At 57.4% G+C, this 14,188-nt stretch overlaps 2 protein-coding genes across 2 annotated transcripts in view; one reads left to right on the top strand and one right to left on the bottom strand.

The window, feature by feature from the left end:
* Positions 1–8,798, bottom strand: part of LOC147577929 (uncharacterized) — a 68,743-nt gene extending 59,945 nt beyond the window's left edge. The window contains exons 1-2 of the mRNA XM_086715167.1: positions 8,706–8,798; positions 7,915–8,584 (exon numbers count right to left, since the gene is read on the bottom strand). Coding sequence (XP_086571293.1) covers positions 7,915–8,584; positions 8,706–8,798 — 763 coding nt within the window. The remainder of the gene's footprint in view (positions 1–7,914; positions 8,585–8,705) is intronic.
* On the top strand, positions 8,760–11,702 carry POU3F1 (POU class 3 homeobox 1). The gene has a single exon (XM_086716521.1). It carries the CDS (start codon positions 8,797–8,799, stop codon positions 10,153–10,155), a length of 1,359 nt encoding a protein of 452 aa, XP_086572647.1. The 5' UTR covers positions 8,760–8,796; the 3' UTR covers positions 10,156–11,702.
* The last annotated feature ends 2,486 nt before the right edge of the window (positions 11,703–14,188 follow it).

The following is a 14,188-nucleotide window of genomic DNA, read 5'->3' as shown; positions in this document are numbered from 1 at the left end:
TTCCAAGGAGAAGGAACTGCGTGTGCAAAGGTAGGGAGCCATTAGGGCCTGGTGTGGAGGGGAGGGGGGGCAGAAGCTCCGAGCTGCTGGATTCAGAGGATACGCAGAGGTGGGACAGGACTTTGGATGTAACAATGTGCACAGTAAAGAGAAATGGAAGGCTTCTCGGGAGGCAAGTGACAGGTCCAAGTTGTGTCTTGGGGAAGCATTCTGACTTGACACAACACAGGGGCCAGAGGAAGGGAGACTCATCCTAGACCAGTCATTAGATTTGAGGATTTATCTACTCCCCTTACACATTCTTTTAACATTACTTTCCTGGAGCCACTGAGGTGTAGGCTTTGGCTGTCCCTTGAGGTGCTCAGAGCCAGGAGGCCGATGGGCTTACAAATGGAGGTAAACTAAGGCACTCTACCTGAGGGTCCTTTAGAAAGGACAGCAGGGATAGGAGTCTAACGTATACTCTGTTCCCAGCCACAAAGCAAAGTTGAGATTCGAGGGTGATTTTATCTACAATGACAAGTCCACCCCCAGGCTCAGACAGGTATTGTTCCAGACTCGGCAGACATCCCCAAGTCAGACAGATGTCCAGGGCTCAAACAGACATTGCCCCCAGGCCAGGAAGATGTTGCACCAGGCCCGGACAGATGCTGTACCAAGTTCAGACACATGTCCTGGGCCCCGACAGAAGCTATCCCGGGGCCAGATAATGTGCTGGGCTCAGCCAGGTGTCCCAGCCTCAAACAGATGTTGTCTCTAGCCCAGGCAGATGCTACCCTAAGCTCAGACAGATGTCTGCCACCAGAGATACATAAAGATGCTAAGAGGTCCCTGGGAAAATATAATTCCTAAATCCTCCTTTGCCACTCCCCCCCCCTCCACCTGCTACCCTCAAGAAAGCTGAGGAAGGCCAGCACTGAGCCCAGCCAACTCTCTCCAGAGCCCCCAACTTGTAACGGCCAAGGAGCCCTATCATCCTGTCCCTCCCTCTGGCTCCAGGCTAGTCTGCTACACAGAAGGGAGAAAGGTACGTAGAGTGGGGTGATGAATGAGGCACAGGCACAGGAGTACAGGGCACCTGTCCCATCTGTGGTGTGGCAGACAGTAATGCCTGGGCTACCCGAGCTGACCTCAGGGAGAGGGGGCTGGGGGGTTAAAGGAAGGAGTGGGTTGATGTAAGGACCAGGCCCACTAAGTCTTACTTCTAACCAACGCTCTGGGACCGGCTGGAGGGAAGAGGCCCTGTGACCTCATCCGCAAATTCCCATCTCTGCCCAACACCCTAAAAACGTCGTTACTCAGTCATTTGAGGGTAATTACTTCTCCAAAGCTGGACAGCATTAGGCTAGGGAGAGAGGAATAAGGAGGCCGGCCCCAGTGTGGACACAAAGTGGAAGATAGTTCCATTCATCAGCTTGGCTGGAAGAATGAGCCCCCACTCCCAACCCCCCCTTCTCTAGGAGCCTTCACAGGGGCAGCTGGGATCCAGAAGGAAAAAGACCTTTCCCCTCACAACCACACAGCTATTGTCAGGAGCTAGAATTGCATGGACGGCTGTTGTGCAGAAGTTGGGGTTCAGAAACCGTGGAGTGCTGAATGTTCCCGGTCTGTGGGTGGAGGAGGGAGCTGCTAGCGGTGGGATGGGGAGGAGGGGTTTTAGTGAGAGCCTAACAGCCCCATCTGCCCTGAGGGGCCTCCCTACTGGTCTAAGTCTCTTACAGAGAAGAGCTAGGGAGGCAGCAGTTCATGAATATGTAAATTAACCTTGAGCCACACCCCCAGCAGGTGAAGGGTGGGACCTTCCTTCCAGCTCTACCTACTGCCCCTGAAAAGCTACCTGGAAGCTGAGAAAGGTGAATTGGGTCTTTAAAACCCCTGTCAAACAGAAACACGTTCTGACACAATGACCAACACTGATGCACACACATCAACACAAACCAAGCACCAGCACCCTAACCCAAGCACACAAACACTTTAGGGAAATGTATAAGGTACAAACATGGATTCATGCGAGCACACCGATATACAGTCACCATATACACAAGCCCAGCAAGCCCAACACACTATTGCAAATGCTGTACCACACACAAATGCAAGGGAATCCCCCCTTCTTTCCCTGCACCCTACCCAAGCTGCCCACTCCCCACCTTCAGTCAGGGCACCAAGTCAACACCAGGCCCGGGAAACCACCTCACTCTTCTACTGAAGGTGACAAGCACTTAAATTATCATTCACTGCTCCCACCCCACCCTGCGGTGGTGAATTTTGCAGCCATCCAGATAAAAAGTGTGTTAAGAAAGAAAGAAAGAGAGGAAGGAAGGAAGGAAGGAAGGAAGGAAGGAAGGAAGGAAGGAAGGAAGGGAAAGAAAGAAAGAAAGAGAGAGAGAGAGAGAGAGAGAGAGAGGAAGGAAGGAAGGAAGGAAGGAAGGAAGGAAGGAAGGAAGGGAGAGAAAGAAAGAAAGAGAGAGAGAGAGAGAGAGAGAGAGAGAGGAAGGAAGGAAGGAAGGAAGGAAGGAAGGAAGGAAGGAAGGAAGGAAGAAGGAAGGAAGGAAGGAAGGAAGGAAGGAAGGAAGGAAGGAAGAAAGAAAGAAAGAAAGAAAGAAAGAAAGAAAGAAAGAGAAAGAAAGAGAAAGAAACTCAAACCCAGCCCCAGCCTTTCAGAGTGATTAATCCCTGCTAATGATTTACCGATTTGCAGAGAGCGTGTTCTGCATAACCGGATGGTGGGCATTAACACCAGCTCAGAGGCTGCCATTCTGCTAAAAATGAAAGTCAATTTTAAGAGCAATTGGCCACCCCTAATTTGAATATTCTACAGATGCACTGGGAGGACCCCCCACCCCCACCCATAGACTTAGGGGCTGAGGCAGGGGAAAGAATGCAAAGACAGATTCATCCCTAAGAGATATTTCACCTTCCATCCCTCCTGCCTTTCACCAAGACTGAGAAATAGGGAGCCTTAGATTCAATAGGTGAGGCTGCTTCCTCCTCCTCTGCCACAGGCAGCAATGCCCTTCCCACCCCTCTACTCCCCAACACCAGGCTTTTGCCAGCACAGGCAGGACAGAAGGGATAGGACACCTGGAGGGGCTGAGTTTAGAGGGGAAGATGTGGGGGCTTGACAGCTCAGAACAGTGATCACATCCCATATGGGACAGCTTTTTGGATGGTGGTGAACACTATGAATCTGTCCAGCTGGCACCAGTCAGCACGGAGGCAACGGATGGACACGATGACCCTGGCACTGCCCCAGGTCAGAATCTGTGACAGCAGGACCCTGCCAGACTCTTTCAATCAAAAACACATTGCAGCCCAGAAAAGAGCAGGGTGTGGGTGTGGTCACTCCTGACACGGCTTAGCAGGAACTGGTTGGGGAGCAGGCAGTTTCCACTCCTGTCCATAGAGCTTCTTGCTCACCCCAGGCAGCCCAGGAGAAAAAGCAAACCACACTTTCCAAACTTCCATCGGGGCAGTGGTCTCATCTCGCCTCCATAAGCCACCCAACAGGGACCACCCTGCCCAGTTTACAGATGAGGATGCTGAGGCTGAGTCTCGTCCAATGTCATCCAGCAGACCTGAGTCTGAGCTAAGATGGAACCCTGGACCTCTGACACTCTGAAAATGCGGGATCCAGGGTGAGAGGGGAAAACTGGCAGAAGGGAAAGGGAGCAGCTGTGAGTGCTGGCCGAGTCCTGTCCCCCTACCCCCAGCCCGGCCACCTCAGCAAAACCTCAAAGCTCATGCACTGCACACAGAAGGGTGTCCTCAGACACTAGCTCCCCCAGTAGCCCAGATCTGCCTTTCCTTAGCTCTTTTCAGCACTCATGACTTCCAGTGAGGAACCCAGGGGGAGCGTCCTGGAGCCTGTGTTCCCCCAGCAGTGAGAGGCCTTGGGTCTGCAGACACATCTGCTCTCAGGGCTTCTGGGACTCCCGAGCACCCACCGACCAGACTGAGAAGACACAGCGCAGGGGCTCAGAGTCCAAGGGGGAAAGCAGCCAGACCCAGCTGCCCCCTCTTCCTCCCTCCCAGATCTTGCTCCGCGTGCCGGCTCACCAGCCTGGGATGTGTGTCTGGGATATCACAGTGCATATGTGGCCGCACAGGTGCTGATGGTGAGTGTGGCTGTCTTCTAGAGGCCGTGTCTGACTCTCTTGGGCGGAAGCATGAATGTAGATTACAGAGTTTGCGTCTGCGACTCAGGGCTTTGCAGAAAGACTGTGTGGGGTTGGAGTTCATCCCTTCGGAGCTTCCCCCCCCGCGCCCCCCCTCCCTGCAGCCCCCTCAGGCTGTGAGACCCCCCACAGTGAGGGCCCCATCTGCTGGAGGCTCGGTGACCTGTGTCAAATGAGCAGGCGCTCAGTCACACTCCAGAGCCTGGAGGAGACCGCACCACTCTGGGAAAGCCCAGCAGCTCCTAGCCCGGGGGCGGGCTGAGCAGGGGCCCCGCTGGGGAGGGAGGCCCCAGAGCCTCTGAGACTGGCGGCGGCCTGGCTGGGAGCTGCCCTCCACAGACAAGGAAATTGGGGGGGGGGGGGGAATAGGAAAAGAAAGGGCTTCCCTGCTTCCTTGGGACTAGCACTGCTGCTGACGGGCATGAACCAAACTCTGAGCAGGGCATGGGCCCTCCTCCAGCTTCTGATCCCTTGTGCGGGATATATTAGTTCCATAGGGTGTGGGTGTATGCATTAGCCTGTCTGCGTGATAGGCGGGGTTCGCCTCTTTGTATCTGTGCATTGGTGGGGAGAGTGTGCATGTGTCTGTGCGTTCATGTTTGCGAACACCAGGGTGTGCCTGTTTGTGTGAACTGGCATGCCAGAGGAGAGCGTCCATGCTTGTGACCCCAGGGGCCTGCAGGTCTCCTGTATTTCGCGTCACCGAAGGGATGCCTACCTGAGCCTCCCTGAGCCTATGTGCAGGTTTTATGCATGTTTCCTTTTAGACACACGCCTGTATTTATCACTGTGTGTCTGTTTGTGCGACTGTGAATTCTGACCCAACAGGATGACTCCCTGTGTCCCTATTGTGAATCTGTTATGTTCGTCCCTAAGCTAAATTGCACGTGTGTACCTGTGTGTTATGTGTATGAACGCATGTCTGTTCACACGCCTCAACCATTCAGCGCCTACATGGGTTCAGGTAGGTGTCTGACTTCTGTCTCCCAATTTTTCCCCAGGCCCTGGGAGGGCAGGGCTCCTGGAAGAGAGGGGCTGTTTAACTGCAGGCATCTCTGCCAACAGGCATGTCAGAGTCCCTGGAGTTCTACACAGAATCTCCAGGAACAAACACAAGGAGGATGTCGAGACCTCTGGCAGAAGCCTAACTCTCAAATACAAGAAAATTTTGACTCCAGACCAAACCCATACATTGTAGAGGCTCTAAAACTTTCAAAACAGAGACGGGACTGTTACCCTGCCCTAGTCCACATGGCTCGCCCCAGGGCAGTATCTAACACTAGACTTCAGGGCAGGCCTAAGAAGCAGACAGTCCTGTCCCCATTTTAAGATGAATAAACCGAGGCTGTGACAGGCGAAGCAGCTAGCACAAAGCCACCGGGCTGCTAGTGGGAGAGTAGGAGACGGGACCAGGACTGAGACTTGCTGGCTGACAAGCTGGTAACCTCGGAGCCCGGCTTTGCTGCAGACACCCCTCAATTCAGCACACACATGGGAACTGGGCTTCAGAAGCCCCAGATGGTCCAGGCCTGCCCTCCCCAACCTCCGCTCCCCAGAGAGCTACCAGAGATGGGGCCGGGGGGCTCTCTCTGCTGCGACAGCCAAAGCCACTGTCCCCACAGGTGTCCCCCCCATCAAACAGCAATGGGAGCACAATGAGAAGCAGGACCTCTTAGATTCTGCACCCCTCGGACAAGTTCAGTTTCTTCATCTCTGCCCTAGGGATAACAATCTCAGGGCCCCTCCACAGGGCTGGGAGGTGCAGGTGAACGTGAATGGATGTAAAAGCACTTGATAGGGGCACCTAGGGGGCTCAGTCGGTTAAGCGTCTGACCATGATCTCAGGTCATGATTTCACAGTTTGTGGTTTCGAGCCCCACGTCGGGCTCTGTGCTGACAGCTCAGAGACTGGAGCCTACTTCGGATTCTGTCTCCCTCTCTCCCTGCCCCTCCCCACTCGTGCTCTGTCTCTCTTACTCAAAAATAAGTAAACATTAAAAAAAAATTTTTTTAAGCACTTGATAAAGCACTGTGCCCATGGGTCACTGTTCTTCAAGTCTCAGTGACGATTCAAAGGCCAGACATTGTAACACCTGACCACTGTCCAGACACTTCCCTTCCTCCAACAGGAACAGAGAGATTCACAGAATCTGATCATCACAGCTGCAAGGCACTGAGAGGTTAGCTGGTCCAAACCTCCACAATGCCACTTGATGGATAAGGAAACTGAGATTTGATTAGGGAAGGAGAGTAACATGCCTGCTCGTTGGGCACTCACAATAGAAACAACCAGAGTAAAAGCCCTTCCTGAGAGTTTTTCACCCCCACTGTCTCAGACTACCATCTGACTTCCCTCAGTGAGACAGGTGGGCTGCCTATGGTACCGTTACTCCCAATTTACAGGGAAGAAAACCAAGAACTACAGGGATTGGACCAGAGTTATTCTCGCCCAGGAAGATGGTGGCAGGTCCAGGTAGGAAGCCCAGGCTTCAATGTCATGCTGGCCTTGGTTAGGGCTGGCATAAGAGTAGCCTTCACTACAGAACTCCCACCTTGGCCCTAACTCCTAGGCTTGGAGGAGGGGCCAGGAAGGCAAGTGTTTTATGATCTTATGAAGGAAAGGTGACTCAAGGTGACCACTTCTTGGGCCAGAGTCTAGGAAAGCCAAGCATCCCCAGCTGGATTCATACAGAGCTCCATCACAGCTCTTGAAGCAAGGGTGGTACCCAAGATGACTGCTCAGGACAGTGGCCAATGGCCAGACAAGGGCCCTGCCTTGTCCCACTCCATCCCCTGAGGGCTAGCCAGAGGCTGGTCTAGGGCATTCAAGGCCTGGATGAGCATAGTCTGTGCCCAGGACGACCCTTATCACTGTGGCCTCTGCCCCAGCTACCCCAAGGACCATTCCCAATGCAGCTGCTATCTGAGCCCCCATCACCCTTATTTACTCACTGAGGCTCCATTCTGCAGTTCTAAATTCCCCAGTAGGGTCTAGCTGGGCCCCTAGCTCAGTTCTGTGATCTGGGACCCCAGGGCCCTGGAATCTGTGGATCCAGGGGGGGCAAGGCGGGGGGGGGGGGCGGCGGTGAGCCGTCAGCTGGGAGACTCCCTGGGACCCAAACCTCAGTGCAGAAAAGAGATGGAGACTGCAGCTCACTCCTCTTGGCCTCCAGCCCAGTGTTGGCCTTACAGGCACAGAGTAGCTGCACTGAGGTCCACGTCCACTCAGGATCTTTCAAGGAGCCCTCAAAGAGCTGGGGAGATGAGGAGATCCCCACACTGTACACCTCACCCTTCTAACAAGACTTCTTCGATCTCAATTCCCTTTTCGGCAGCCCGGGCAAGTCCGTTAAATTCCAGCCCGGGCTCCATGCGAGGCTGGACAGCTCCCGGCCTGCACGCGGCATTTCTGAAGTGCCAGCCGCCCTTCCCCAAGTCCATGCCACTCCTCACCTGGAGCAAGTTTCGCGTCCGCGAGTGACCCGGTCATGACCCCGACCAATGAGCCGGTCACGCAGAGAGACGAAGCGAGGAGGCGGCAGCGGCATGGGACAGATACCCGTGGGCGCAGTACGTCCACCACCCCCGTCGGCGGCGTTTTCGCCGGAGCTTCGGTCTCTACCTCAAGGTCCTGTCACTCCGGAAGCCCGGAACGCGGCCTGGATACGGGAGCTCCCGCCTTCCCGAAGCATCGCTGCCGCCGGCCATGCGGGCCCCGAGCCGCCCGCGCGGTACTCACCTGGTCCGCGGAGTCCGGAAGAAGGGGAACCCGCACGAGGCGGGAAGCCAGGGCCGGTCCGACTCCACCCGCACCCGACGCGCTCTCGGGGCCGCGTAGGTCGGCGGAGTTGCGACGCTGGGTCTAGAAGGAGAAGAGGGAAAACGAGACGGGCCGGGGAGGCGCGCAGAGGAGAGCTCTGTGCCGGCTGAAGCCGCGGGAGGCAAGGCGGCCGAGGTGAGCAGCCGCGCCGGAACCGAGCCGGGACCCGCGCCGCCTCCGGCTCGCAGCCGCCGAAACCCGCGGGAATCCCGGCCCGCCGGCAGCGGCACTGCGGAGGGAGGAGCGCGGGGCTGAGCTGCTTCTCGGAGCCTGAGCGCCTCCCGGAGCCCGCAATCCCCGCCGCCGCCTCTTGGCCGCCCGGGCAGGAGACGGGCGGGAATTCAGTTCGCGTGGAGTGTGGGACCTGCCGGGCTCCGAGTCTCCTGCACCGGGGGTAAGCGGGGCCCACGCAGCCAGGACGAGAGGGGGTGCGGTCCCAGTGCCACCCCCGCGCCACTCCCCACGTGGCGGCCGCGCCCCCGGGGCGTGAGTATGTAAGCGGACGGTAGGGGGGCCGTGAATGAAGCCCCAGCGGCCAATCAGCACGGCCGGCGCGCGGGACCCCGGGAGCGAGGCCCAATGGCGAGCTCTGGGCGGCCGGGCCGGGCGGCAGGCGGACGCGGGGGGCGGGGGCCGTGGCCGGGGGGCGGGAGGCGGCTCCGCGGGCAGCCAATGGGCGGCGGGTGGGGTGGGGCTCCGGAGCGCCGAGCGGGTCGGGGCTTTAAGCCGGCGGAGCGCGGCGGCGGGGCCCGCAGACGGAGCGGAGCGGCGGCGGCGGCGCGGCGCTGGGCGCGGGGCGGCATGGCCACCACCGCGCAGTACCTGCCGCGGGGCCCCGGCGGCGGAGCCGGGGGCACAGGACCGCTTATGCACCCGGACGCCGCGGCGGCAGCTGCGGCGGCGGCGGCCGCCGAGCGGCTGCACGCGGGGGCCGCGTACCGCGAAGTGCAGAAGCTGATGCACCACGAGTGGCTGGGCGCGGGCGCGGGCCACCCTGTGGGCCTAGCGCACCCCCAATGGCTACCCACGGGAGGAGGCGGCGGCGGCGACTGGGCCGGGGGCCCGCACCTGGAACACGGCAAGGCGGGCGGCGGCAGTACCGGCCGAGCCGACGACGGCGGCGGCGGCGGAGGAGGTTTCCACGCGCGCCTGGTGCATCAGGGGGCGGCCCACGCGGGCGCGGCATGGGCACAGGGCGGCACGGCGCACCACTTGGGCCCGGCCATGTCGCCGTCCCCAGGAGCTGGCGGGGGCCACCAGCCCCAGCCGCTCGGGCTGTACGCGCAGGCGGCCTACCCGGGGGGCGGCGGCGGCGGCCTGGCCGGGATGCTGGCGGCGGGCGGCGGCGGCGCGGGGCCCGGCCTGCACCACGCGCTGCACGAGGACGGCCACGAGGCGCAGCTGGAGCCGTCGCCTCCGCCGCACCTGGGCGCCCACGGACACGCACACGGACATGCACACGCGGGCGGCCTGCACGCGGCGGCGGCGCACCTGCACCCAGGCGCGGGCGGCGGTGGCTCGTCGGTGGGCGAGCACTCGGACGAGGACGCGCCCAGTTCGGACGACCTGGAGCAGTTCGCCAAGCAGTTCAAGCAGCGGCGCATCAAGCTGGGCTTCACGCAGGCCGATGTGGGGCTGGCGCTGGGCACGCTGTACGGTAACGTGTTCTCGCAGACCACCATCTGCCGCTTCGAGGCCCTGCAGCTGAGCTTCAAGAACATGTGCAAGCTCAAGCCGCTGCTCAACAAGTGGCTGGAGGAGACCGACTCGTCCAGCGGCAGCCCCACCAACCTGGACAAGATCGCGGCGCAGGGCCGCAAGCGCAAGAAGCGCACGTCCATCGAGGTGGGGGTCAAAGGCGCACTCGAGAGCCACTTTCTCAAGTGCCCCAAGCCCTCGGCGCACGAGATCACCGGCCTGGCTGACAGCCTGCAGCTGGAGAAGGAGGTGGTGCGCGTCTGGTTCTGCAACCGGCGGCAGAAGGAGAAGCGCATGACCCCGGCGGCCGGGGCCGGCCACCCGCCCATGGACGACGTTTACGCACCGGGCGAGCTGGGGCCGGGCGGGGGCGGTGCGTCGCCGCCCTCGGCGCCCCCGCCGCCCCCGCCGGCCGCACTGCACCACCACCACCACCACACACTGCCCGGCTCGGTGCAGTGACCCCGCGGGCCGGGCCCCCGCCGGCGCGCGGCGAGGCGCCGCGCGGCCTGAACTCTTTTTGTTCGGTTGCTTTGGATTTTACAAAAAGCCCAGAAACTTTCGAACAAAACCAAACACCCGGATGACCCTCTCTGGCGAGCGGCGAAGACGGCCGATAGGCTGCGTCGCCCGAGCCCCGGGAGAGAGGAGCCGGAGATCCGAAACGCGCCAACTCACCGGGCATCCTGCCCGCCGCCTGCTCCCCGCCCCCATCCCCTCGACGACCCCCGCCCCTGCCCCCCCCGGGCTGTTCGGGGCCGGATCCCGGCAGCGGCCTCCCCACAGCGACAGGTAACGCGGTACGGGGTTAGGGATTCCCCGGGAGAGAGGACGAAGAGAGGAGGGTGCCCTGTCCCTCTCCCCGGCGCGGACTCCCGAGCCTGCGGGTTGAGGGTGGGGGACTGTCACTTTATTCGCTCCACGCCTCTTCTCTCCCATAAGGATGCGCCCCACCCCCCCCCCCTTACCCTTCCTCCGGGCTTGGTTTTTTACGGTTTTTATTTATTCACGGAGCCTCTCGGCTCCTGGGGTCCTTCTAACTCCGCCCGCGCCCTTAATTTAAATCGCTGTATACTGTATTTATCGGGGCCCCGGAGGGGAGGCCGCGAGAGCCGCGTCTGTGTATAAAAGCAGGAAATAGCCAAAGCTTTAATCTAGCCTAATTTATTTTTTTCCCCTTACCTTCCCCTGTCCTACCCCCAAAAAGCAAAACAAAAACAAACAAAAAAAAAAACTAACAAAAAAGATTCGAGTGTTCATTTTTTCGTTTCGTTTTATCCGAGCTGCGATTCGGTTCCCGGCCACGCGGGAGGGGTCTGCGCTCCCACAACATAGTCCATGGGAAGAGGCTTCTGCCCCGCTGCAGACTGACCGCTGCACAGCAGGGCCCCCGCTCCCCGCGGGGCCCTGCCCTCCTGGCCACAAACAAACGAAACTTGACAAAGTTGGAGATATTTTTGGACCAGCTGTAGAAATAAGCCGTTCCCTGAGAACCTTCTGCCTGATTCCCTGCAGCTTCCGCCTGCTCCCTTTCCAGCCCCACCTGGGATGCGGGATGCTGGGCGGCCAGGAGAGAAATCCCCAAGTTTGGGGTGAGGTGGGAACCATGTAAATATGTGAGATATGTACACACTGGCGGGGAGAAGAAACATTTTGTGCTTGGTTTTTATTTTTGGTTTTCCGGGTTGCCCTCCATCCCCATCCTAAAGGATTTTGTACACCGAATAATCCGAAAAAAAAAATATTTTAATATGATTTCCAAATTTCTGACCCATCTCTATTTATTTTCTGGATGTGTTTGGAGCTTCCCCCCTTCTCCATTTCTTGTTCTGTTTGTTACAGTTTGGATTTAAATTTTGTTATTTTATTTTTATTATTTTTTGGAACAATGTTTTGGTGCATTCTTTGTATCTTTATTGCAAAAAAAAAATAATGTAGACTGGGAAGTTCCCTTTATATTTATGTTATAGTAAATATTTTATTACTCACATAAACATGTACCCCAGGGCTGTGTCCTGTCCTTTTTACTACGAGGGTTGGGTTGGTTTGCGGGTAAAGCGTTGGGATACCCTAGCTAACCTCTTCTAAAGTTCTAGCCACACTATCTTGGAGCAAGGTGACCACGCAGACCTTCTCTCAGGCCAGTATGAGGACTGCCTGTTACTTGGGCAACAGTTGGGCCCCTGCCTTTAGGCGAGTGAGTTTTAGGGAAGATGAAGCTGCCTCGTGTCCCCTCCCGTAAACAAGACTATCCTGAGACCAGACCAGGACCTACGACACTGCAGACACCACAGACACCACACTGATTTCGGGACAGCCATTCCCCAGGCACAACTGCTTCTCAGCCAAGGAAGAATTGCCTGTCTCACGTGGACCACCAGCCTGGCATCTTTGTGTTCCCCACCCAAGACCCCAGACCCTGACTTTGGTCTCCCTTTGCGTTCCGTGTGTGGCATCCAGGCCAGCTTTACTCTCCCAGGTCATGGGGCAGTCGGAAGCAGGGTCAGGCCCCACCAGCCCACCCCAGCTGGCTCTCCACCCACAGAACAAATGGTGCCTGAACCTACCTGGATCCACTGGGAGTTCTAACAGCTTCCACAGTGGTCCTGCGGGAATTAAGTGGGCCTGGGGAGGGAGTCCTGCCTGTTTGCTTAGGCAAAGCCAGTCCTACTTCTCTGCAAACAAACCACCTGCCCCAGCTTCTCTGGTGGAGGAATGAGGGCAAAAACAATTGTGCCACCAGAAGGCCCTTCCATCTCTCCAGGGATGGGTCCCCAAGGAAACCCCCCTTCCCCCACTCAGGGAGTGATGCCTATGCCTGTGGGAAGACTCAACAGTGGTACAGTCATGTACCTGGGGGGAAAGATGCAGTCTCAGACATCTCCCCGTTCAAGCTCTCAGCAGCAAATGTCTCCCCACCACCTCCTCAAAGTCATGATGGTGGGGGAAGATCTGGATTCCAGGGCCAGGGCTCAAGGTTACCTGTATCCCGGTCAAGATTCTCTTCTTCCTTTAAAACAACTTTTAAAGATACGCATAAAACATGGATTCAGTTTTCTCAGGAGGAACTAAATGAGGTTTCTCTTACTCTTCATGGACACAAAACCTGAAGCAGCACAAGCACTGGACAGGGTTGGGGGGTGGGGATAAGTTGTGTCCCTAGTGAGCGTGTATGCGTGGCCCCCTCCTGCCAGGGAAGCTGCCCAAGCCCAGGGGCTGGGAGAGGCCTTGGCTCCAGCCGACGCATCTTGGGCACCCAGAGAGGTGTTCCTAGGCCGCCAGTTCAGTGGTACCTGGCTAGGCTGAGGCTTTAGGATGATGGTACCATGCTGAGAGTCCCTGGTGACTTTCTGGGCTCTGACCCTCAGGAGGAACTGTCTCTGCAAGTACACAGGCCGCCAAGATTTTTCCAAGGCTCAGCCTCTCACTGCTGGTTTCTTTTTCCTCCCTTCTTCAGTCCAGCCTAGTGGGCAATTAGCCCTGTAATTCGCGCCCGTGTCCCAGCCATTGCCTGTGCTGGTGGGCCCAGCGAGCCTTCTCAACGCTTAAATACGAGGCCGGGAATGTAACAGCCAGGTGACAGCATGGCCTCCATTTCCTGCTCCACTAAGTGGAGAACTTCGAATCAGCCCCACACTCCCCCACACTCTCTCCTCATTCCTCCATTCCTGGATTTGTCCCAGCCTCGGGGCCCTGAAATGGAAGCAAATGAAGCTCAGAGCTCCCTGCCGCCTGCACCACCCTGAGCCTCAGCAGGTTTGGAGGTTGGAAAGGCAACAGGGAAGACCAGGCCTTTCACTGGCCTCTGCCTGCAGCTGACACCTTGATTGATTGATTTCCTAATTGTCTGCTTAATCCTGTACAAGAGGGTGGATTTATTATTTAAGCAAGTCAACTCAAAAACAGCAAAACAATGTGGCCTCCCAAGAACCAGCAGCAGCTGAGGAGAACAAAAAAATGAAGAAAAAAAAAAAGTGGAAACAAGGATGGGAGAAAAGCTTCCACTTTGTGAAGATTTAGATTTTACTTAATGAGCACCAGCCTGGGACAGCTACCCGGTGACCGACCCCTTGGTCACAGAAGCCCCCAGAGGTCCTTTCCCTAGTCTCCAGCTTGGGATGGCCATAGGAACCATAGCACATTTGACTGTGTGAGGAGAAACCACAGGGAGAGAGGCAGATTTTGTCCTGGAGTCTTCCTCCTTGGATACAATACAGCTTAGGAAAGGTTTCTCCATCCCGTGTGTACGTGGAGTTACGCGCTCACTCCCGAGGGCCCCAGACTTCCTTGCATTCAAGAGAGGCAGATGGCCCTAGCATCAGTCTTCAGGGAAGCCTAAGCCCTCCCAAGCAGATTTGGAATTTTCTGATCCCAGCTCTCTCCCCTTCTCACCTGAAGAAAATTATTATCTATGATCATGTGGACACAGATTCTGTTCCTTAAGAGAGCTTCATTCTCCCCATGTGAACCTGTGTGTTGGTGTATGAATGTGTGT

Source organism: Puma concolor, chromosome C1 (assembly GCF_028749965.1).
Source record: "Puma concolor isolate L17-30 chromosome C1, mPumCon1.1.hap2, whole genome shotgun sequence".
Taxonomy (NCBI): Eukaryota; Metazoa; Chordata; class Mammalia; order Carnivora; family Felidae; genus Puma; species Puma concolor.
Note: the sequence above shows the minus strand (reverse complement) of the source record. Positions and strands in the feature narration are given on the sequence as shown.

Bases quoted from the DNA above. Each gene is read 5' to 3' on its own strand.
- POU3F1 (XM_086716521.1), top strand. From the start codon at position 8,797: ATGGCCACCACCGCGCAGTACCTGCCGCGGGGCCCCGGCGGCGGAGCC.